A 23,914-nucleotide genomic window follows, 5' to 3' on the forward strand; every position below is an offset into this window, starting at 1 on the left:
TTCTTCCAGAGCAAATGATCCCTTGTACACAATTCCTGTTCCAAGGGGGGTTGTTGAATAAACAGTTCTAGCCCATCTAGTTGCTGAGTTGAGTTTGAATGAGAAGACTGCAGCAATCATTGCCTGTTCCTACACTGTTAAATAAAGTAACCAGGCGAGCAGAACTTGTATTACAAGTAGAAATAAAAGAAAAGCCACAACTTTGGCTAAGCACTATGCCAACCCATACTAGAATAACCCCCTGAGCACTCCCCTCTTGCAGCAAAATGGAGGATGGTAAAAACATGGTAATGAATTCCTGTTTATGTACAGTTAACAACACATGAAATGTACAGGAGAAAAAGTTTACAAAAAAAGGAGGACTCATTTTAACAGACACCAATTCTGCCTCGTGAAGCCTGCTAAGAGAATCCCGCGGCAGACAAGACATAGTCCTTGGTCACTCCATCATCCAAAGGGTCTCCAAGGAAGACTGTGGCAACCTCCCTTGTGTGGTAAACAAAAACAGCTCTGCATGGAATATGTGATTTCAGATCCTCCACATCTAAGAAGTGTCAACATATTCCCCTGAATCGTGGAAACACGAAAATTGTGGCTCGTAATAGGTGGTGGGGCAGCTCAGTACATACAAAGCTTTTGTGGGGAGGGAGAATCAGTTTTTCAGATGGAGACAGTTAAGTTTCTCTAAAGCTGCTCAGAGAGGAGGCAGCAGCAGCAGCAACAACAGGTCATGCCTGGACTTCACGTTGCTTCTATATGTGGGCCAAAAAGCTGCAGCTGCCACTCAGTCTCACAGATGCTGTGGGCATCTTGGGCCAATCAGTTTCAGGTCTGTTGGTAATACTGATTGTAGTTCCATGTGTTCTGGTACCCATAGCCACTATAGTTCTGCAAACAGAGTAGATAAAAAATGAAGCAAATAAATTATTTCAATTTTGCCAAGCGGCTTTAAATAAATTACATTATTTATTTTGCGTACAGCCTTCCTTCCGTCCCCCACAACAGCAAAAAGTTCCATGGAATGCTTGTTCACACAGAATGCTTGGCTCAACAGGCCTAAGCTAAGCTGCCTACTCAAACTGGCCCAAATTAACTCTGTTCAACTGGGTTATGCAAACCACCTAGCTGGCTCAAATCAAAAAGCTACCTCAGTAATGCGTGTATTACCTGTCAAGCTAACTAGGAACTGGTCCCAAGAGTCTGTCTCAGCCACCTCTGCTATGTCTATAAACTCATTCTAGAAGCCTCTCGCAACTCACCTGGTACCAAGTGTTATAGTTATAAGCTCCTGTTGTGCTGCTGTTGCTCACATCTGCTGCCATCAAAGGGGTGATGCCCGTTGTTGCAACCGCAAGGCTGCCGCCTCCTGCAGCTGCAGCAGCATCCTCAAGTCTCATCCTTTTTTCATCGGCCTCCTCAGCACTGCATGGAAGTTCAAAAAGGGCAGTCAGCATCCCGGAAGGGAGTGGGCATCTCTGGCTGCCTTGGGGGCCTGGCTTAACAGTGGCAGTCAGGATTGTAGTATGTGCATTAGGGGACTGCTGTTCAGCTGGTATTTCAGGACCTCATGGTGGGTCACAGCAACATAACTAACACGAACGTCTATGATGCCACAGACACCCTCCCCCTAAGATCTTAAGGTGGGAAGAAATAACCAATGGCTTTTAAGACTGTAAAGAAAGTGCACAGACAGATGTCTCAGCCAGGAAACGGCACTAAATCCACTATTTATGAGGGAGGGGCCCAAGTCTATAGAAAACCTTGGCGTGCCTTAAAGCAGTGGATAGAAACCTTGAACAGTTAAAAGGACAGTACAAAGCTCACACAATGGTGAGCTTCCATACAGCCTGGGTTTTTATTTTGCAGAAGAGCAAGAAGGAAGTTTGAGGGAACAGAATTGGCAAATAAAGCTAAGTGGGGTGGGCCTGTGACAAAAACACAAATGAGATAAGATGCCCTGGTGCACAATCTCCACCCTGATCTCCTTCAACACTGCAGGGTTTTTTGCATGACTGGGTCAGGTTGTTGTTTTGTTTTTTTTTAAGTTAGCCATTTTAAAAAGGAAAGAAACCCTGAACCCCTGAGTGAGGGAAAGTCATGCAGTGAAAACACAGTACAGTGGTACCTCAGGTTAAGTACTTAATTCGTTCTGGAGGTCCGTTCTTAACCTGAAACTGTTCTTAACCTGAAGCACCACTTTAGCTAATGGGGCCTCCTGCTGCCACCGCACAATTTCTGTTCTCATCCTGAAGCAAAGTTCTTAACCCGAGGTACTATTTCTGGGTGAGCGGAGTTTGTAACCTGAAGTGTATGTAACCTGAGGTACCACTGTACTTCTGAACCATTTAAATCATATGAATTATCAGCACAACAGAGCTCTAGGAGAGACCAGTACTGTTATCCCCATACTGCAAGTGGGGGAACCGAGGCAGAGAACTGTGGTTGGCCTTATGTCATCTTGTGAGTTCAAGGCAGAGGTGAGATTGGAAGCAGGGACCTGTGCCAGACTAGCCTTCACAGTAGACATGCAGCCCAAACTTAATCCATGTTCACTTGGAAGTACATCGTACCGATTTCAATAAAAGTCCCCCTAAAGTACACGCGCAGAGGTCCGCAGCCTCAGTGAGGAAGGCTGTGTTGGTCACCTCCTCCTCCTAAACAGACAACAGAGGCCAAACACAGGCCAAGGACCTCAGTGGCTGAGGAGTTCCTCACCCATTCTCCAGGAGCCTCTTCCTCATCACTTGCTGGTTCAGTAGTTTCTGATGCTCGTCGTACGATGTCAGTAAGCTGCCAATGCAAAAAGGAGAGGAAATATTGGGAGAGAAAAAAGCTCTGTTGGCACATGGCTGTCATGAACTGGACAGACAAAAGCCTGCAAGTCTGTCCCACTTTCACTGTACTGCTCTCTTTGTTACCTGTTGATGCTGGACCCAAAGTCCTCAAGAAACTCCACCCTCCGCTGGGAGAATATAATTTTGGTCTCCAGAGGGAGACCGCTGGTCAGGGCTCGGTCGAAGCTACTCATGGTGTTGCCCTCATTTTGCCGGACGTCAGCACTGAACTCCATTTCTAACAGATTGGCATAGAGCTTGGCATTGTCCTGCATCAAAGGAAAATGCAGCAGAAAACATCACTCAGAAAAGTTGGGGACAAAGCTTGGAAGGAAAGAATCCAGACCATCTCTGTCTTTCGTGTTCAATTCAGTGCAAAGGAAAACCTGCAGTTCAAAATAAAGGGTTGGCAAAAATTGGCCAGCATTACGGTAAGTCTACCTAGGTGGTCCCACCTCTTTTATTCCTCTTTTAAGACAGCCAGGATAGGCAAAGGCAAGCAGAACTGAGCTTTGCTTTGACCTTGAATTAATGTCAACTAAGGGACTGGCTCTTCTGGATAGAATGCAGATAGAATCCAGATAGAATCCAGAAGAGACCTGCAATTAGAAACACCACGTTTTCCCCTTGGTATCCACTCTTGAGAACAGAGTATTTTAGAGTTAGCTATCTGACCAAACTCTCACCAGCTTCCTTAAGAAATGCCTTTATTGAGCTGCGTTTCCAAGTAATGCCTCCTGTAGGATGCAAGCAGTTCACTGCTGTTCAAAGGGATTGCTTTATTTCACACTTGAATGCTGCAAGGAGCTTCAGCTAGGAAGCTCCAAAACTTTGTGCATGACTGAGTGGGCTGAAACTTTTAACATTTTCAAGAAAGGTTAGATACATTCATGGCTGATCTGCACTTCCCACCTCAAAGAGGAGTAACTGCAGGAAGAGGCAGCTGTTTACACATACAGCAATGGCAGATATGTGGTAATAAGCCCCACCACACTTCTCTTGGTGGCTCTAGGAGGTGCCAGGGACCCCCAAGCAGGCTGCGCACACATGACCATGCGCAACACTGACAACCAGCCTTCTAGAAAACCACACTCAAATCTATCTCAAATCTCTGAAATGTTGAAATCAGAGAAGTTGAAAACTATACCAGTTCCTCACTTTTGGATGCTGATCTTCAAGGTCGCCATCTCCCCACTCCCCCTTAGCAAACGCCCAGTATTTTTTACCGGATCCTTCTCCAGTGCCTCCAAGAGTATCTTCCGGGCTTTGATCAGGTTCTTCTGCACTTTCAGAACCTGCCGGGCTAGTTTGACAGAATAGAAGGAAGAGACAGGCATCCCCTCGTTCTCCCGGATGGCTTCCATCAGGAGGGCCTCCGCCGCTTCCATGTTCCCCAGTCGGCGCTCCAGGCTCACCCGCCGCAAACGCACCATGGCCAGCCCAGGCACACAGTCCTCAAAAGACTTCAAGATGCGCCGGGCTTCCTCCACCTCTCCTGCATGGGGAGGGGGCAGAGTGAAAACTTCTGCATTTGCTGTGCTGAGAGCTTAGAAGAGCTGAGTTCAAATTATTATCCTCCAAGAATTCATGACAACTTCAGCAAGGACAACAAGCAGGCATCCTCCTGGCCATTCGGAGATCTTCCCCACTGCCCTGGCCCCTCTTAGCCCAGTTCCCCTGGAGCTGAAGGGAGCAAACTGTGTGCCCTTCACTCCCCACCCCTGCCTATGTCAGCTGCCTCTGGGAATCTCAACAAATATCCTACAATGGGTTGCATCCAAAGCAGTGTCCCACCAGCACAAAGATTTCCGCTTGTGCAACACGACTTCTCCCCACACCCCTTCCTTCTGTTCCAGGGGTTCCCCCAACTGCCTAGAGCAGATTTTGAGGGGAACAGGTGTGGGAGGAGTCCTGTTGTGCAAGTGGAAATGTTTACACTTACAATGTCTCTTTCATGGCACACCATCTGGACACTGACAAAAAAAAAATAACATTTCAATCTTTTCAAATTCAGTAGAAATGTTTGGCTGGCGAAGAATTCTGTGAAGCCTGAAAGGCAACCCCTGGCCTAGGCAGCTTACGGCTGATCAACAGAAGATTTTAGCAGCATGGGACGAGCAGCTCCTTGGGCTAGAAAACTGAGGGGGCTGGCAAGGCAGTGCCCCTTATTCTCCTCACCTTGTTTCTCCTCAAAGGCTGCCCAGAGGAGGTGGATGTTGGGCTTCCGAGGGAGGTGATAGCAGCAAGCTCGCTGGAAGACGTTCCTGGCCCCAGCTACACTGTGGCTCTCGAGGTACCTTGTGTACTGGATGGAGGGGAAAAGGGAACAGAAGAAGCAGAGGGTGGTATGAAAATCAGCTTGGATGCACACCTGCAATGACAGCTCTGGTCAGAAGGAGCTTAAGCCAAAGAGATCACGTTCTGTCACCGTGTTTCTGAAAAAGTCAGTGCTAATTTTTTGCCCCATCATGGCAAAGCTGCTACTGTTGCTTGCCTCCTCCTCCTGTGTGGGGACCATTCTGTAATTTGGGCAGACACCAATATTTTAACCATCTAACTAGAGCCCACCATGGGGACACCCACAGCGAGACGATATGCACTTTCTGGAAGAGGAGGCCTAACAAAACAAGAGGCTGTTCATAAAGGGAGGAGTTTAAACCACAGCCTCTGGGACTGCCTGAAGGGCAGAGGAGCCGCTGCTCCCCTCCTCTGCATGGGGCAGTCTGGGGGCATTCAGGGGAGGAAGCACATCTTGCCAACACACACCTTGATCCAGAACTCCTCATACAGGGCGCAGGCAATGACGCAGCGCTCAAAGAGCACGATGGTGCGCTCATGCGAGCCGCTGGCAATCTCAAAGTCCAGGTAGTCCCGCCAGTTCCGCAGCTGGGCTCTCTCCAGTGGCTTTACGTGGAAGTAGGGCCTCTTGATCTAAAACAAAAGGAGGGGAGGGGGAAGGAGCTCAACGGGAGAGGCAAAAGGAAAGCAGGGAGATAAATTCCCCAATCCCACTGGGGCTGAGGTCCAGAGAGAGGGGGACCTCGCACACTTTTTCTGGCTGACCCAAGACAGGCAAGGAATGGAGAGCATTGGCATCGGTGCACATCAGCGCTTCAGCCTCAAAGTAAAAGCTCTATGTCACACTGGCAGGGCACAGGATCCATCGCCCAGCTCCGCCATATGCAGCCTATTTGGCAATTCAGGCCTACAGAAGCACTCTGCCATCCATCACCCCTTTTGGCTTTGCATGAGCCCTGGACAACTTTTCCAAGCATAAACCTCACAAGGCAGGGGGAGGAGCCTCACAGTGTCTGGCTGCCAAGCAAGTGAACCCCAAGCTAACAGGAGAAAGGCCCAAGGAGGCAACACAGGCAGGCCTGGCTTTTGAAGCTTCTCAGGCTCATTCTGTAGCCTTAAAGGCAAGAAGCCAAGTGGCTTGTTTTTTAGAAGCAGGAAAGAACTGAGCAGAGCTGCTTTTCCCACATAACACAGCAGAGAGACTGACAGCTGCTAGCCAGGTTCTTAGAAAAAGTTAAAACCCTAAATAGAAAGCACTGACCAAACAGTGGTTCAGCTATACAAACCCCTTCTTCAAAATTCCAGCGCTTGCTGACTTCGCTCTCATTCTGGGTGTAGATATGCTGGCGAATAGAAATCACGAGCTCCCGGATCCTGTCCTGGTCCAGAGGTCCCTGAAATCCAAGAGCACAGCTCAGTCACTGGTCGCGCAAGGCATGGAAGCACTCAAGAAAGAGCCTTAAGAGAGCCTAAATGCACACGGAAAGCTCACGAACAAGCCGCGAGACGTGAACCACAGCAGCCATTTTGTTCCCAGCACCAGACACTTAAATGGTATACTGCCTCTAAGGATCGAAAGCTCTTTTTCTACCCACTCTTTCTCTTTCATTGTGGAATAGTGTAATCAGTGTGCAGAGCCCAGGAAGCCCCCCCCCAAGTACCAGAGAAAGCACAGCAGCCAGCCACACCGGTACCCACCAGCACTTGGCTCCCTTCCACCATCTCCTGCTTGGCTTCTGTCTTCAGTGGGACGTCCTCTCCAGGCGGAGCCTCCTCGGCCTCCATTTCGGTGGCCTTGGCCACTGTCTCGGAGGCCATCTTCGACTGCAGCCACAGCAGCTCCTCCGTGGAGAGAATCTCTCTGGGGGGATGGCTGGTCACGTGCTCCTTGAACCTGAGTTAAGGGAAGAGAAAGACAATCCTGTTCTTTGAGAGAAAGGTGGGGCAGGCAAGGCAGGGTGCCCACTCTGGAGAGAAGGGGGAGCTTGGAGGCTGCAGAGAACTGGGGAGGGGACAGTGGTCTGGTACTGTGCCAGCAACAGAATGGTGCCCCACAGCAGCTAATAATACTAAGCACTGATTCAAGACCTTAAGTTGTTGACGCCATAGATGTTATCTCAGTAAAACCTTTACCACAAGACTGTAAGGGAAGTCAGCAGGATTGTATCCCTAAGGCAGCGTTGGAAGGGGGAAGAGTGGGGAAGGGCAACGGAACAACATACCTAAGCCCATCACATGAATTACATTTTCAATATTTATTTACAGCACCAGCAGGAAACTTGCCTTACAAGATATCAGAGATATCTAATCACATCCACAAATATCTAGTCTCTAAAGGACAGCCACGTCTGCAAGTCTGTTCACAAACTTTAACTGAATTTTGGGTGCACCCACTGCAGATAACACTTTATAAGCCAGCACCTTCATAGCTTTGCTCAGGAAAAAACAGAGGCTGCAGATCATTCTCTCAGGTGTTCCTGGCTGAGGGACTTCCTTATTCCCCCCACCTCGGTTACATGAGCTCTCTCATGAGATGGGACCTGGGAGGCAGGAAGTGTCTGGGTGGCCTCTTGCCCTCCACCCCATTCCCTAATCTGTATTATGGGCATATTTTGGCAGTGCCACTGTGCATGTGGAAGACACACTCAGCCAATGAAGCTGAATGGGTGTGACCACTGAGAAATCATTTTGCGGCACAACACAGTCTACCTCACAGGGCTACTGTGAACATAGAGAATGAAAGTGCCATGTTGCATCGTGATTCCTAAGGTGCTTTCTGATTCCATGACTTCAAATGCTGATAAAAGTTTGAAATACATCCATCTTGATGGACAGGTTGAGTTGTGCAAACTGTGAAGCGCCCACTTGGTGCAGTGGAGGGGGCTGGTACCAAGAGCGGTGAAAACCTGATTCAAATTCCTCAAAAGCCTCACAGGGTGACCTGGAGCCAGTCACTCTCTCCCACGGCCTAGCCTACCTCATAGGGTTGTTCTGAGGATAACAATGGGCAGAGGAGCGGGGGAGAGAGAACCATGTCTGCTACTCCCAGCAAATTGAAAGGAAGAAGGACAAAAGTATAAATCAAGGATGACTGTATCAATAGCAAAACATGGACAGGGTTCCATCTTTGGAATTTCCCTCCTTGGGGAGTTATGCAGGTGGGGTGCATCGCTACATCCAGGACTCCCCATCCTGAAGTGCTGCCTCCTGTGGGCATGTTTAGCCACTTTCCTTCTCACACAAACCAACACCTCACTTGGGAGCCTGAAGCTCTGACACTCACATCGCAGCTCTTGAACAAACTGTGGAAGCCCCCCCCCCCCGTAGCCCCCCGCAAGACTTACTTTTCCCAGTGGTGGCTGTACAGCTGGGTGGGGGTGGCCAGCACTCGGTCATAGATGGCGGTGATGGCCTTCAGGTCCCCTTGCTCCCTCTGCCACTCCACGTACATCTCCCAAAGTTTGTCCGAACGGAAATCCACCCCTGCGGCCGCCACTGCCGACTCAAAGGTGCTGCGAGGACCAGAGCACAGGCACAGGGAGATGTGATCAGTATTTGCAAATAGGAGCCAGGGCAGAATACTGCAGAGTCATCCTCTAGGAAACTCCATTCCACCCCACCCCACCCCCCGTGTTCTACTTTTCCAGCTGACAGAATATCATGAGTACCTTGCCTGCTCAGTTATGCTGGCCCTGGAGGTGCTCCTGGAACTCAGCATACACACATGGTAAGGAGGCAAGGACACAATTTGTTTGGCCAGTAAGATCTGGAGACCTGCTTGCTATGTATTTCTCAATATTGCACAAAAGGGGCCATGGCACTCAGCATCCTGAGTCTTGTAGGGAGAATCAGGCTTCCAAATTATCACTTCTCTCTCTCTTTCACACACAGGGTTACAATAGGAAGTGCCTTCCTCACTCTGACATGACTTACCCGCAGATTTTCTGAGCTGAATCTGGAAGGTTCATATCCAAGCTGGACTGCAGAAAGGAGATGTAATGGATCCACAGGTCCATGCTGAGGGGAATGGACTGCAGGCCTCGCTGGAAAACCTGAGGAGCAGCAGTAAAGCAGCAGTAGCAGAGAAATGATTTGTAAATACTTACTCATTTGTAGAGAACTGGGGGAGGAGAGGCCAGGAAGAGTTTTTATTCCCTCCTCCCCACCAGCCCCTTGCCTTCAATCCTTCACCCTTAAGATCTTGGATTCCCTCCTTTCCTCTGAAGCACTAGGGGCTGACAAAACCAGGCACAACATGTTGAGGTAGGAGCTTTTGTCCTTCTGGAGAGATTGAATGCAAAGCAAAACTCATCCCTGCAGAGTCCACCTACCCCAACTGAAGCTAAGAAGACACCAGACACGCAGGCTTTTTGCCTTATCCTGTTGCGTGAGGTGGCTTGGCTCACTTGCAGGAGATACCTGGAGCCTGCCTACTCTGCAGCACCTTTAAGGAGCGTGCAGCTCCCCTATGTCTGGCTAGCGGTGGTCTGAACTGGGTGCGTCCCAGGGACACACACACGGAACAGAAGGGGGGGGCAGAGCTGCGGAATCCCCTCCGGCCCCTCCTCACCTCCTCGGTCTCCTTGATGAAGTCAAAGCGCCGCTCCATGTCTGCATATTTCTTCCAGTAGCCGTAGCAATAAGGGTACCGCAGGAAGAAGCTGTCAAAGGCTTTGCGGGCTGCATAGATGTGATTCTGCCCAAGTGGGAAAGAGGAAAGAGGTGAAGCTAGGCACACAAAACACAGCAGGCTACTGTAAATGTGAAGGAAAAGGAGTCACCTGCCTTATTAAAGCTGTTATCTTTCATCGGGTAAGCCTCACTCCAATTAGGGACAATTAACTTGCACTTCAACAGTTAACCACACAATTCAATCCAAGCTTGCAGGTGGACCCCTCAGCTTACCTCTTGCTCTACATACTGCAGCAGCTCAGTCCATGCAGTGAAGTCAAGAGGGTTCTCTTGTGCCGCTCTCCAGTACCGCTCAAACTCCAGCGGATATGTGATGGAGAGCTCCTCCATGGGGGGGTTGATTGCCATGTGCATGACCACGTCGGGAGCAGAGGGCTGAGGGGCTTCCTCCTTGGCAGGCTCAGGTCGCAGGGCCAGAGCAGTGGATTCTACACTGACCCCGTTGCACTCTTGCACTGGCGTTGCCTCATCTGGGTTTGGGGCTCCATTACTCGCTGGCTTAGGAAGCACATCTTGGTCAGGACCTATTGGATTTAGGAAAAACAAAAGGTAAAGAGAATTCTTCCAGTTCTCTCTGAAACCTAGTTCTGTTGCCCCTCGCTTAACAAGGGCTAACTGTGCTGTTCTGAAGATGGGCCATGAGAAGCGCAAGGAATGCCCCAACCACCCTGGCATTTCCTCGCTAAGCAACAAACCTCCTGCCTTGATTCTGCAAGCAGCACTTTGCTCTCTCTGCTGTGCACATTAATTCTCTCTCCCTGCCAAATATTTTCAACAAATGCATATATGAATGGAAAATGCATTCTCCAATAGCCACTCCAACAGTTCCCTTTTGGACTTTTCTTCACTCAGGCTTGAAAATGAACAATTTTGCCTGTGGTAAGTCACCTCTAACCAAGAGACAGGGAAAAGCTTTTCTGCTCAGGGGAGAATCCAGAGCAGGGCGCCCCCAGGCTCAGTCCTGAAGATAAAGAAGGTCCTTGGGTAGGTGGGCCAGGAGAAACTTCCACCAAAACATTCAAGAGCCACTGCCTGCGAGTAGTGGACAATTCTAGGGCAGACAGACCAAAAGTCTGACTTGGCAGACGGCAGCTGGACATCTTATAGAAAGCAAATTGGGCTTCATTATTACATTCCCCCCTAAAAGGATCTCATGTATCTCTCTATGCCCACGTGCGGTGGCTGCCAGGTCCACTCTCGCATGTCAGCCAGGAACGAAGCCTCCATGGACAGAGGCAGTGTACCTGCGAGGGGCAGCACACGCCATGTCATGCATGGTGAACTTCCCAGGGGGAAACCCGAGTGTCCCCCGTTGGAAACTGAGCGCTGGGGTAGAGTGAGGCACTTGGGGACAAAGGACTTCGTGCGCGTGCTGGGTTTGGGGGTCTAGTACGTAGTCTCGACCCCCTCTCCGTCCACGCTTTGGAGCCCCGCCCCCCCACTCCCGGCCGTGACCAACGCAGGCGTGACCAACGGGCACCTCTCCGACCCGCCCCCCTGCGGCCTCTTCTCACCAGCCTCGGCCCCCGGGAGCCCTTCCCCGCCGGGACTGGCGGGAGCCTCGGGTCCTTCCGCCGCCATCCTCCCCGCGGCCGCCGAACTGAGCGTCTCTGCCTGGGGCCTCCCCTCTGCCCGTCGCCACCGCTGCTCCTGCCAATAGGCCGTACTGCGTCTGCGCCGCCGAAGGACCCGGATGAAATGGGCGCCTGGCGCGGCCTATGAATTGCTGAGGAGCCTTGAAAGGAGAGCCAGGGCAGCCATAGAGAGAGCAGTTCAGAGAGGAGAGGAGGAGGAGGAGGCGGTTCCAAGGGCTAACCATAGAGCGGGAAAGCGGAGGAAGGACCGCAAGCGCTTCTCCCATAGATTTGTAGTGGTAGACTAGCATAGGTGGTCTGATCTGCGGGTTTACTTCGGGCGCTATTTCCCCCCTCTCTTCCTCCCGCCTCGCCTGATGGAACGGAGAGCTGCCGATGGAGCACGAGAAAAAAGATACAGAACTGCAGCAGCATCGTCGTAGCTTGGGCTTCGTTTTGCGCGAAAAGTGGTTGCTGCTTGTAGCTATTTAATTGCAGTGTTTCATCAGCCGGTGTCTTGAGCAGCATCGTCTGGAAACGAAGGGCTAAAAACCGGCGCTGCTCTCCAAAATTATCTGGCCCGTTTTAACTTCGTATTTCAGTGGCGTTTTGCACTCACACACTGTTGAACGAACCCAAACCTTGCCTGTATTTTTTGATTGGCCCATGTCAAGGTTATTCTTTACTGTCGCACAGCTAAGACAAGTTTTGTAAGTTTTTCTCTCTCTTTGCACGTAGTTGTTCCATCTCTTTCGCAGGTAGCGGTAAATTGTCCTAAATGCACACTTAATATTGGATAGTTGAAAGGAAAGTGTATTAAAAAAAGCAGAAAAACTTTCCCTCCTCAGTTTCATCAGTATCACTAGTATTTTTTTTTTTAAATATTAAATTGTGTTTTGCCCCGATCTTCATTTTTCTGATAATTGAATTGTTATTGTTCCTGCTGCTTTTACTTGTTGATGGTTTGTTTTTTACGTCTACACAGCTTTGAATGCTATTTTCGTACAAAATTGTCATATACTGGTTTTTATTTTTAAAAAAGAAATGGCTCAATCTCTAGTGCTCTTCAACTCTGTTTTACCTGACACTGCCATCTTCTGGCTATTTCGTAGTACTGCCCCACAGTAGCCACTTCCTGCCCACAGCCAATTTTGGACTTTTAAACCAGACAGGCAGAAACCCAACGGATCTAGTTTTCTATGACCAACGCTGTATGAAGACTGCAATACAGCAGGTCATTGCTGGGGCATTTTCTGCCTCTCGGCATCTAAGCAAAGATAAATTGTCTTACCTTGTCTTACCAAAAACATCCTCCAATTTATAATTGGCCAAATAACCCCAGTTAACTGGCATGGGTGCACTTTGGTAATATGGCGCCTTGAGGTCAAAATTTGCCCTCCCTCCCATTTCTTATTTTCACATTACCAGAGCATAAATAACTCTAGCCAGAGGCAGCGGCGTAGTGTGGGTTGTCAGCACCTGGGGCAAGGCAAGTAATTTGCGCCCCCTAACCCGGGGCAAGGCAAGTAATTTGCGCCTCCTAACCCCTAACCTGCCACCGCTGCCAGCTTCTTCTTGCTGCTGCCTGGGCTGGTCTGGTGTGGTTCTCTCCCGCGCTCAGCGCTGCGCTGGGCGGCCGCTGTGCTATCCCTCCCCCAGATAGTCCCTCGCTCTCTCTCCGCACCACACGCCTGGCACCCACCCCCTCCACAGTGGGCGGCGACCCGGCGGCTCGGATCGGATTCGCACAGCCAGCACTGCAGTGAGAGAGAGTGAGTGAGCCAGGTAGGGGCAGAGAGCTGCGAGTGCGAGCGCGCCCCCCAGATGTTGCACCCGGTGCAGCCGGCCCCCCCTGCACCCCCCACGCTACGCCACTGGCCAGAGGCAGATTTACAGCAGTACGACCGGTTTCCCCACAATGGAGGCTGAGCCAAAGGGGGTGCCGCAGGACGTCACAACTACCACAGAACGGAAGGCAAGAGGCGGAGGGTGTGTGTGTGAATTTTGTCCTTGCACAGGGTGCTGCTGAAAATTGAAAGACCAAACTCTGTCCCTGCTCTGGCCTCTTGTGTGTGCTTCCTTATGAAAGCCCAGGGCTGGCACAGCAGCCCAAGCTGGTAAAATGCAAGGCATATGGGGATCACTTAGCCATCAGCCACCCATGCAGCTGGATCTAGACCATGGGTAGGCAAACTAAGACCCGGGGGCCGGATCCGGCCCAATTGCCTTCTAAATCCAACCCGCGGATGGTCCGGGAATCAGCGTGTTTTTAAATGAGTAGAATGTGTCCTTTTATTTAAAATGCATCTTTGGGTTATTTGTGGGGCCTGCCTGGTGTTTTTACATGAGCAGAATGTGTGTTTTTATTTAAAATGCATCTCTGGGTTATTTGTGGAGCATAGGAATTCATTCTTTTTTTAATTTTCAAAATATAGTCTGGCCCCCCACAAGGTCTGAGGGACAGTGGACTGACCCCCTGCTGAAAAAGTATGCTGACCCCTGATCTAGTTGCAAACCCATGCTACCATCCTGATCTTTGATGTGGGGGGCAATCCTGCCCAGAACAGGCTGAGTTCCCAGTTTGTCAGAAGAGCTGCAGATGGAAAGTGCTTGCTTGGAAGAGGACGCTTCTTCCCACATGCACCACAAAAAGATCTGAGTCTGTGGGCTGGCATCTTCACCATACAGAGCAGACCATGAGGAGGAGTCCATCTGTCACTGCTTCTGGAGGAAAGAGCCTGGAGTCTGGGCGGCCTGTGTCATCAACTGCCAGGGGCAAGAAAGGAGTGCCATAAACGCCTTTACATAGCTCCTTATGCCAGGAGCTGGAACCAGGCCTCTGAACACCCCCATTTTTCAAAAAGAATGGTCCAGTGCATAGAGAAACATGAAGTCTGGACAGCTGGACCTGCTAGAGCAACCCCTGAATCCTTCCACTATGTGTTTGCCCTGAGCAGGGCTGGGTGATATCTGGTTTTCAACATTGCCATATATTACCAGCTAAATATTGATATATACATCACAATGTCTGAAATAAGAACAGAGCTGTGCAGAGGCATTGCCTGGCTTCATGTTTTCCCCAACATTGTGATTTTTGCGTAGCACACACCCCGAGTTGCAATATATTACCAGGTCAAAAATTATGAAACTGATATCACAATATGGACTACAAATGGGTTTTGGATGATATATCAATATATATATCACCGAGTCCTGGTTGCTGGTATTCAGTGTTCTCATTACAATGCAGGAGAAGAGAACAAGGGGCGAGACCTTGGGGTTGTGATAGTTTTATGAAGATGCCAACCTTGAGTGCGGTGGCAGTGAGAAAGGCAGACTCCATGCAAGGGATTATTAGGAAAGGAATTGAAAATAAAATTCTGGGGATCATAATGGCCTTATACAAATCTATGGTTCAGCTGAGTTTTAAATACTGCGCACGGTCCCCTCACTTCAAAGAAGGAAATTGTAGTGTTGGAAAATGTTCAGAACCCAAACGATCAAAGTGGTGAGGCACCTGCCCTATTGAGGAAAGGTTGCAGCATTTGACATCCTTTGGTTTAGAGGAAAGGCGGTAACATGATAAGAGGTTTATAAAATTATGCTTGCTTCGTTTTTCCTGTCAAAGCTATCTTAATTCATATGCAAATGAATGATAATTCCCCTGATGGATTAAGCAGTCATAATTCATATGATCAGCTGGGCAAGATTTCCTTAAACAGGTGCCTGCCGCCGGAGAGGCTGCGCTGGGGCCCCGAAGGTCTATGTGCGCGCGGGTGTGTATTTATATAGTATAGCCTTTGCCAACGTGGCGCCCTTCAGAGGTTTCGGACTCCCACCAGCAGCACCCTGTTGGCGAACAGTGGTCTACAGTTTTGTTTTGCTGAGGAGCAAGACCTCCCGGTGGCGCTCTGCACATGCCCAGAGGCGCCCGAGTCCGGGAGCGAGGGCGCCCCCTTGCCGCGACTCTGGGAACCATCGTCGCGGGGGAAGTGGGCGGCGCCTCCTTCCTGCCCTCCCCAGAGGCCGCTTCTCCGCCCCGCCCCGAAGGCGGCGCCTCCTCCTCCTCCGCTGCCGCCCGGGCAGCTCCTGCTCCCGCTGCTGCTGCTGCTGTTCCGCGCCGGCCCTGGCTCGGGCTCCGGCGGCCGGGCAGGGAGGGCGGGAGGATGAGCGGCGCCTTGCGCGACGTCTCCTTGCAGGACCCGCGCCGGCGCTACGAGCTGGTCCAGCGCATCGGCTCCGGCACCTACGGCGATGTCTACAAGGTGCGCCAGGCGGGGAAGGGGGAGGGGGGGAACCGGACGCCTGGGTTCCTTGGGAGGGAGAAAGCGCGCCAGGGGTGGGGTGGGGGGCCCGGGGCGGGGGGAGGCACCGGGACGCCTGGGTCGTCCTCCTTCTCTCCCTGAGGGGGAGACTCCACCCCCAGCGTCAGGGACTCCTGGCCCGGGTGGGGGCCGCGGGACCCGGACGCGGGTTCCTGTCTGGGTGTCCCCCTCCAAACCCCCGAGAGCGGGGAGCCCTTTTAGGGAGAGACTGGGCGTGCGGGGTTGACTTGGGGGGGGTGTCCGGTGTTCATGTCAGGTTCGTGGGTCAGAAGCTTGTAGGTGCGTCTTGGGTAGGATGTCAGCGAGGGGGGCGCTCCCTCTCGGGACGCCCCCCTCCCTTTGGAGCTCCTGCTGCACCTCCACCACCATCCTCAACGCCCCCCCCCTTTGGCCGTTGCGGGACGCTGGCCTGACTGGACTGCCACCCAGCTGATGGCCTTGGGGTCCCAGAGGACCAAGCGGGCTGCTATTGGCTGGCAGGGAGACTGGCAAGATCAAGACAGATCAAGCTGGGTGCTCTGGGAGTAGAGAGTGAGCCTACCTTCCAGGGATGCTGTTGCGGCTGGAGACACAGTCCCCTTCTAGATGCCGGATCACCCAGTCGCCCCCCAAGTCAGAGGGTGATGTAAGGACAGGGAGCGGGAGCAAGCCTTTTTGTGTCCTGGGAGTTTTGGTGGCTCTTGTTGAGTGAGGCCCACCCAGGCCGGGTGTCTGTCCTCCTGCGTCTTTTGCACAGCACCCTTCAGCCAGGAGAGTGGGAGCTGGGCACCTCCTTCCACCTAGTAGAATATTTCTTCCGCTGCACATAATTGAGCGATGGGATTTCCCCCCATCGCCACTTCTGTGAGCTTTAAAAGGAAGGGACTTGGCCTAATCAGTGCTGATGGCAGAGGCACGTGCCTGGCGCTGGCTGCTGCTCAGGATTGGTGCTGCCCTGGCAGGAGATGGCTTGCCTGTTCCACTTCCCAGAGGCAGTTGGGGTGCTGGATTTGAGGGGCCCCCTTCGGTCTGATCCAGCACCCAGGCTTTTACTCCCTGCATGTCATCTGACTGTAAGCATCTCTTTGCATTCTGTACCCCTCCCATTTATACAATGGTTATAATTCAGTTTTTGTTGCAGTACAAATTGCTTTGGGATTGGGGGGGGGGAATGTTTCTCCTCCAGGTTGGTGGCTGTGTTGCAGGTGGCAGAGATTTGCTGCCTTCAATGGTGGCATTGGGGCGTTCGCATGTCCAGCAATCCAGCAGAGACTTGAGAGACCTGCTTAAAACTGGGCTGCTCATGGACAGAAACCTTGCCAATAAGCTCCCGCAGGTTGCTAGTCCTCAAACCCTTTAGCTCTCATACTTTCCTGTATAATTCCTATTAGTTATTTGAGATATATATACATCAGATTGTGTACAGTTTCTTTGCACAGCATCATGGAAGAGGTTATTGGACACTGCAAAGAGGACGGTGGGCTTCCCTTCTGAGCTCCTATGGGGCCCTCAAGGGATTGTTGGACTCCCATCACCCCAGATTGTTGGGCACGCAGGCTGATGGGAGTCCATAAAACATCTAGGGGGCGTCACGTTGTCTTGCCCCTGTTTTGGCAGTCCATAGTATGCCCTAGCAGTCATAACAAAAATATTCTTTGGTGATGAGTCTGCTGCTGTTTTTAATGGCTGGTTGTTTTAGCTGTTGTTTATCTTGTTGTAAAGTTGGCTGTTGGTCTGCCTTTTGTGTGTGTGTCATGCTGATTTTATATGAACTGCCTTCTGTTCATTTGCAAAATAGTGAGTGGGATGATGAGGATGACATTATCAGTACAGTCATACCTCAAGTTGAATTCAGGTTGAGTGCGTTCGAGTTGCGCTCCGCGTCAACCCGGAAGTAACGGAGCGCATTACTTCCAGGTTTCGCTGCTCATGCATGCGCAGACGCTCAAAATGTCGTCATGCACATGCGCGGTAGCGGCGAATACTACCACTGTAGTACAGTGGTACCTCAGCTTACATACGCTTCAGGTTACATACGCTTCAGGTTACAGACTCCGCTAACCCAGAAATAGTGCTTCAGGTTAAGAACTTTGCTTCAGGATGAGAACAGAAATTGGGCTCCGGCGGCGCGGCGGCAGCAGGAGGCCCCCAGCTAAAGTGGTGCTTCAGGTTAAGAACAGCTTCAGGTTAAGTACGGACCTCCGGAACGAATTAAGTACTTAACCCGAGGTAGCACTGTATTAACAAAAATTATCAGGACGTTGGGATGCCTCCTTCAAGCTCCTGACAGAGGTATTTGGGACAAGCAGGCCCTGACTGACCTGATGGTCTCCAGCTGTTTTGGACTACAACTCCCATCCCTGCTTGCTGGGGCTGATGGGGGTATAACTACAAAACATCTGGAGGGGTGCCATTTGGGTGAAGGCTGCCTTCCCCCCTCTCCCCACATGATGCCCTTCCTGTCCGGACATCCCATTGGATAATGTTGTGCTCCCTTAATGGAGGTGGAGAGGGAGCCAGAGGTCATCTAGCTCAACCCCTTGCTGAGTGGCAGTGTCGTTCGTCCACCTACTTACCCTTCCATGGCAACCAAGTCAGATTGACCTGGGTGCCAGCTGTAGAAAAGCATTTGTGGGACCAGACAGCTGTGGGTTACCACATGTCAAACCACGTTCTAAACTCTGCAGAAATGCTTTCTCCCCCTTTGATATGTATTGATGTGCCTATTACTATCATTGTTAATAAATTTACATACCGCCCCATACCCGTAGATCTCTGGGAGGTTCGCAACGAGAAATTACAATATAAAAAAAGATAAAATACATAATAAAAATAAGAACAAAGACAGCCCAATAATCCCCTTTTCCACAACACATTTTAAAAGGGCATTGGACGTCAATCAGCCAAAGGCCTGGTTGAAGAGAAACGTTTTCTCCTGGCGCCTGAAGGTGTACAATGAAGGTGCCAGGCGATCCTCCCTAGGGAGGGCATTCCACAAATGGGGAGCCACTGCAGAAAAGGCCCGTTCTCGTGTTGCCACCCTCCAAACTGCTTGTGAAGGAGGCACATGAAAAGGACCTCAGATGATGATCTCAGGGTCCGGGTAGGTTCATGTGGAGAGAGGCATTACTTGAGATATTGCTCCAGGGAGCACCAGCCACTACAGTATGCAGGATTCTTCCTTCCCCTGCACCCTTTTTTTAATTTCCATGGCCCTCCTGTAAGGTAGGTCAGCATGAAAGATAGTGACTCACCTGGGTGAGCATCACGGCTGAGTGGGGACTTGAACCAGGACCTTTAGGAATCATACAATCGTAGTGTTGGAAGAGGGACCCACGGGTCATCTAGTCCAACCCCCTACAATGCAGGAATCTAAGACAGTGCCACACTGGCTGTCCTCCTGCCCCAAACTCAGTTACCTTGGGCTGCAAGGGAGGGGGATGCCTGACCCTGAATGGGCCTGAGCCATTGTCCAAGGTTTGGTATTGCTGCACCCAGAGTCCCATTTCTGACCTTCACACTGGATTCCTGGTAGCCTGCCTCAGAAGCTGCTGTGGGTGGGCGGTGGGGTGTCTTTCCATTCCTGTAGGCCCCCAGGAGCCTGGAGAGAAGCAGCGCTCCTGCTACACTTCCCCTCCCGCCAAATTCAAGCCCTGCCTTGATCCAGCAGCCTGCCTTGCGCCCTGGAGTCAGGCACATTGTTCTGACCCCAGCATGGCATTTCCTGAGATTCTTGAGGCCAGAATGGGTTCCAACTGGGAGCCAGGACTTCTGGGTTCTGTTTACAGCTCGGAGGTGGGTTGTGGGAACAGGCTAGGAGCCCTGGTGGGGATGCCTGAGCCCCATCCACAACTCTAATGCGACAAGGGTCCTCTGAATGGTCTCCTGGAGAGATGGAAAGAAGGGTGTGGGCAGATTAGGAGAGGGAGAAGTAACCAGTGGTCAGGGATGATGGGAATTGTAGTCCACAAGCAGCTGGAGACCCAAGTTTGGGAAACCTTGCGGTAGAGCCTGAGTTGTGGGTTTGAGCCACACATGGGGCAAAAGATTCCTGCATTGGACTAGATGACCCTTGTGGCCCCAGTTGGTGGCAAAGGCACTCTGCACATGCACAGAGGATACTGCGACTCTTAGTTTTTGTGTTCCAGAACTGAGTTCAGATGTGGCCTCAGTGGTTCACGAGGGCAAGGCTGGCTAGCCCCACCATTGGGTAGAGTGAGGCAGCCACCTCTGGCAGAGGACGCCAAGTTACACCCCAGCAATGTCCCCTGCCTTGTCTCACCTCTTTGTCAAGACCAGGCTGGCTTCTCTCTCAATGGTAGTTTAGTTTCAAAACTAAACAGACCAGGCAGAGGATGTGGAAATCCCAAAGAGCCTTTTAAGATCACGAGGGTCCCTTTGGAAACATGGCTTCCCGCCTCTCTTCCCCGATGGCTGATGGCTTTTTTTTTTTTGCCACCTGTTTTGTGAGGAGGAAGCTGCCTTTGTCCAAGAGAGAGGGGGTCACCCTGTCTCTTTCCTCCCCAGCTTGTCACGAGGATTTTTGACGTGCGCCACTCCCTTTCTGCTAGGGGAGCCCAGCTCGGCCAGGATGGCAGGAAGTTGCCTCACTGCCAACAGGATGATTAAAAGGACTGAGCTCCTTCCGAAAGAGGGGGCTCTGGTGGGCATGCTCTTCTTGCCATTTGACCTCCAGCCCATGACTCCTTAAATGGCTGTGGTTATTCAGTGTCAAGACATATGCACTCTGCACGTGGTCAGGGACCAGCTGGGCCTTGCTAGGAGTCTTAATAGAATTCTGTAATCATTCTAGCAGGGGCTTTAAAAGCTGATATTGTAACGATTAAAGGAACATTGTAAAAATATACGGACTGGTTATATCTTCTGCAAATCGAAAGATCAGTCTGAGTGTCAGAAACAAGAGATGGGGCCTTCCATACAGGTGTCATCCTGGCCTACTTTGTTTCGCTCCCACCAGTAAAGGTATCCTTAAAAGGTTTATAGCCCTGTTGGTGTGATCCTGTTCTAGTTAATTACGGAGTGTGGCTGGGGTGCTGTTTTCAGTGGTGATACTTCTTGGAACACACTATTATATTTTATTATTGTTTTACGCACGCAGATCTCCAACCAGCCCTCACTTTTTGGCGTCATGACCGTGACAATGGGAATTTGGCAAACTGGGGTGGGCGGAGTGGGGGGGGATTTCCTGTGAATTCTGTGTGGAAGAACAAAGCTGTTTGCGGGGTGGGGTGTCCCGCTTGTTCACACCAGGAGGTGCGCTAGTTGTGACATGTTTGTGTGTCAGGCCACTAACTAGTGCAGCAGTTGGCGGGTGGCTCAGGAATTGCCTGAGGCTGTGGGCAAGGGCGGGTTCAGACCCTCCTTGGCGAATGGCGCTTTTTGACTGATTATCCCCCCTCCTCTCCTTGCCCCCTGCAGGCCCGTGACACGGAGACTGGGGAACTGGCGGCCATTAAGATAGTGAAGCTTGATCCAGGTAAGCTGGGCTGGGCTGGCTGCTTCTTCAGCAAGGTGGACTTCACAAGTCTTCTTTCAGAACTAGTTGGATGGTTTGGGAAATGTGCTAGGTCAGAGGCAGTACACAAGACTTATAGAAAAAATTGGGGTTGGCATTTAAGCGCCACTCTCTGTCAAGAGTCTCTGTGTCCCCTGTGTCCATTATTGGTCACAGGAGAATGGATGGAGGCAGGATCCAATTTTCCTGTTGCAACAGAAGTCCCTCCCTGTTTTGTTAGGAGGTGATGCCCCAGAACAAAGGTGTGCGAGAACTTGTGAAGACTTTAGAAATTGCCCAGCCCCTTAGCCAAGGACCACCCAAAAGCATCATACAGGTGTCGCAGAAAGAGGTGGTCTACAACAGAAATTTGGGGGATGTGGCATGTCTCCCGTCTGTCAAGATACCTGATAATGTTTTACCCCAGCCCACAAATACAAATACAGTGGTACCTCAGGTTACATACGCTTCAGGTTACATACGCTTCAGGTTACAGACTCCACTAACCCAGAAATATTACTTCAGGTTAAGAACTTTGCTTCAGGATAAGAACAGAAATCGTGCTCCGGCGGCGCGGCAGCAGCGGGAGGTCCCATTAGCTAAAGTGGTGCTTCAGGTTAAGAACAGTTTCAGGTTAAGAACAGACCTCCAGAATGAATTAAGTACTTAACCCGAGGTACCACTGTACAGGTACAAGATCCAAATTAATGTATAACATTTAAAAACAATTCTAAACAACTGCACCCACCAGTTAAAGCAAGTACAAAAACCATTAAACACATCCAGCAGTACGTCTAATTGTGCTACAGCAGGATGCTTATTAAAAGAGACATTTAATATACCAGTCATTAAAAAAAAGTGTTAAAATTACACCGTAACATGCTTTTGTTCCTTTATTTTTAAATCTGACGTTACCTACCTGTAATGTCTGAAACAGCGGTACTGGTAGCCAGCTCCCCAGGTGTGTCACGCACACCATGTGGATTTTTAGAAGGCTTTGGAATTTGAAACTGTCAGATAAAGGGCGGTAGTGACAGAGAGGCCCTTTTGGAGCAAAGGAAACAGTTTGTCCTGCTTCCTCTCCTCAGGGGATGACATCGGATCCATACAGCAGGAGATCACCACGCTCCGGGATTGCCGCCACCCCAACGTGGTGGCCTATTTCGGCAGCTACCTCAGGTGAGAGGCTCGGACGCTTTGGAAAAAGGAGTGGAATCAGGAGGGTAGGGCCGTTGAGGTGTAGTGATATGGTTGCGAAAGCGTAGTCAGAATTGTGGAGTGGCAGGTTTGATGCTTGACACTTGGTCCCTGGTATTTGGCATGGATGGAGTCAGACTTGGTGGGATGGAATTGCCTTCTTTCCAAATGAAGAATGCACCTGTGGAGGACTTTATTTTCCTATCTAGGGCTGTCAGAGGCAGAAAAATCAACCACGTATTTTATAGGCTATGCTTGAGTTGAAATTAAGCAGGAGTCACCTTGGGCCCTCAGAGTGTAGAAACTGAACTCATCCAGAATTCCTTGCCCAAAGAGAAATATTTCAGGCCTCGTGGATGGAATTAGCTGGCTCTGTGGTGACGTTTCCTTTTTGTGTGTGTCTTGGGAATGGATGCTTATGGGGTCTGAGTGGAATATTCCGGGGGAGCCCTTCAGGAGATCAGTTTTCTTGTTGCCTCAGGGCAAGATATTCCTTTGGGTGCCCCTTCAAAGGGTGGCAGGTGGGAGAAAGAGGAAGGGGGCCATTCCCACAATCTTCTTTCTTCTCCCTTTAGGAATGAACGCCTGTGGATCTGTATGGAATACTGTGGAGGGGGATCCCTTCAGGAGATCTACCACAGTGAGTTTCTACCTGCTTTGCTCCTTGGTCCTCCTCTGAACTGGAGATACCAGCAAGGCTTAAACCTGGGACCTTCATGTAGAGCAGATGTTCTTGCCGCTGATATCTGGCCCCTCCCAGACTTGCATTGCTTTGCAGAACTGGAGATGGGCTGAAGGAAGGAAGGACACTGGCGAGGCACATGAACTGGGCATATTGTCTTTCTTTTCCACACTTAGATGCCCTTCCCTTCGGACTCTCCCCCTCCTCCAACTTTTATTGTGTTCTTTGAAAGAGAGAGAGTTGAGCACCAACCCCAGGGTCTAGGAGAAGGGTCCTTGCTCAGTGACTGAGCACCAGCTTTGCCTGCAAAATGCCCCAGGATGAATCCCCAGCAGCATCTCTAGGGAGGGCTGGCAAAGTAGCTCGGGCTCAGCCAGACTGTAGCCCCAGGGATGGAGAAAATGCCAGTCTGTGGGCTGTACATCAACCGCTCCCTCTCCCCCTTGCCTCCCCTGCCCCTTCCTGGGTGGCTTTGGAGGCAGGGGAGTGTGTGCATGTGGCCCCTGGAAGGCTGCTTAGGAGGGAATGTGGCCCTCAGGTTGAAAAAGGCTTCCTTCACCTAGTGTGGACAATGTTGTGCTCACAGTGTGGGTGTATTCCTGGAGCTTCACTGCTGGGGAAAATGGGTTACATCCAGCGCAGTTCTACTCAGAGCAGACATGTTGAAACGGACAGATCCAAGTTGGTCATTTGTTACAACAGATCTACTCTGAGCAGAGCTGACGTTGGATCCACCCCACCGTTTTTGCACAACTCTCTGGCTGGGCATGAGGACCCAAGTCGACCAGAGGCTCAGGGTGTCCCTCAGCACTCCTCTT

At 50.8% G+C, this 23,914-nt stretch overlaps 2 protein-coding genes across 2 annotated transcripts in view; one reads left to right on the forward strand and one right to left on the reverse strand.

The window, feature by feature from the left end:
* Window positions 1-285: 285 nt before the first annotated feature.
* Window positions 286-11,602, reverse strand: LOC310752167 (pre-mRNA-processing factor 39-like). Its single transcript, XM_083592012.1, has 14 exons — window positions 11,339-11,602; window positions 10,038-10,348; window positions 9,703-9,828; window positions 9,066-9,184; window positions 8,477-8,644; window positions 6,831-7,026; window positions 6,419-6,526; window positions 5,601-5,765; window positions 5,013-5,139; window positions 4,061-4,329; window positions 2,919-3,103; window positions 2,716-2,790; window positions 1,260-1,422; window positions 286-888 (listed from the first exon to the last, which is right to left on the reverse strand). Exons 1-14 carry the CDS (start codon window positions 11,403-11,405, stop codon window positions 826-828), a joined length of 2,142 nt encoding a protein of 713 aa, XP_083448138.1. The 5' UTR covers window positions 11,406-11,602; the 3' UTR covers window positions 286-825.
* A 3,713-nt stretch (window positions 11,603-15,315) lies between these two features.
* Window positions 15,316-23,914, forward strand: part of MAP4K2 (mitogen-activated protein kinase kinase kinase kinase 2) — a gene marked incomplete at its 5' end in the record, with an annotated part of 36,436 nt that continues 27,837 nt past the window's right edge. The window contains 4 exons of the mRNA XM_083592007.1: window positions 15,316-15,663; window positions 21,142-21,199; window positions 22,306-22,396; window positions 22,990-23,054. Coding sequence (XP_083448133.1) covers window positions 15,316-15,663; window positions 21,142-21,199; window positions 22,306-22,396; window positions 22,990-23,054 — 562 coding nt within the window. The remainder of the gene's footprint in view (window positions 15,664-21,141; window positions 21,200-22,305; window positions 22,397-22,989; window positions 23,055-23,914) is intronic.

The sequence above is a fragment of the Podarcis filfolensis genome (genome assembly GCF_964270895.1).
Source record: "Podarcis filfolensis genome assembly, chromosome: 16".
In the NCBI taxonomy this organism is placed as follows: Eukaryota; Metazoa; Chordata; class Lepidosauria; order Squamata; family Lacertidae; genus Podarcis; species Podarcis filfolensis.

Coding starts and splice junctions, on each gene's coding strand:
- LOC310752167 (XM_083592012.1), bottom strand. CDS start 11,405: ATGGCGGCGGAAGGACCCGAGGCTCCCGCCAGTCCCGGCGGGGAAGGG. Junction 7,027..8,476: donor TACAGCCACCACTGGGAAAA/GTAAGTCTTGCG, acceptor CCCTTAACTCAG/GTTCAAGGAGCACGTGACCA. Junction 6,527..6,830: donor TGGAAGGGAGCCAAGTGCTG/GTGGGTACCGGT, acceptor CTTGGATTTCAG/GGACCTCTGGACCAGGACAG.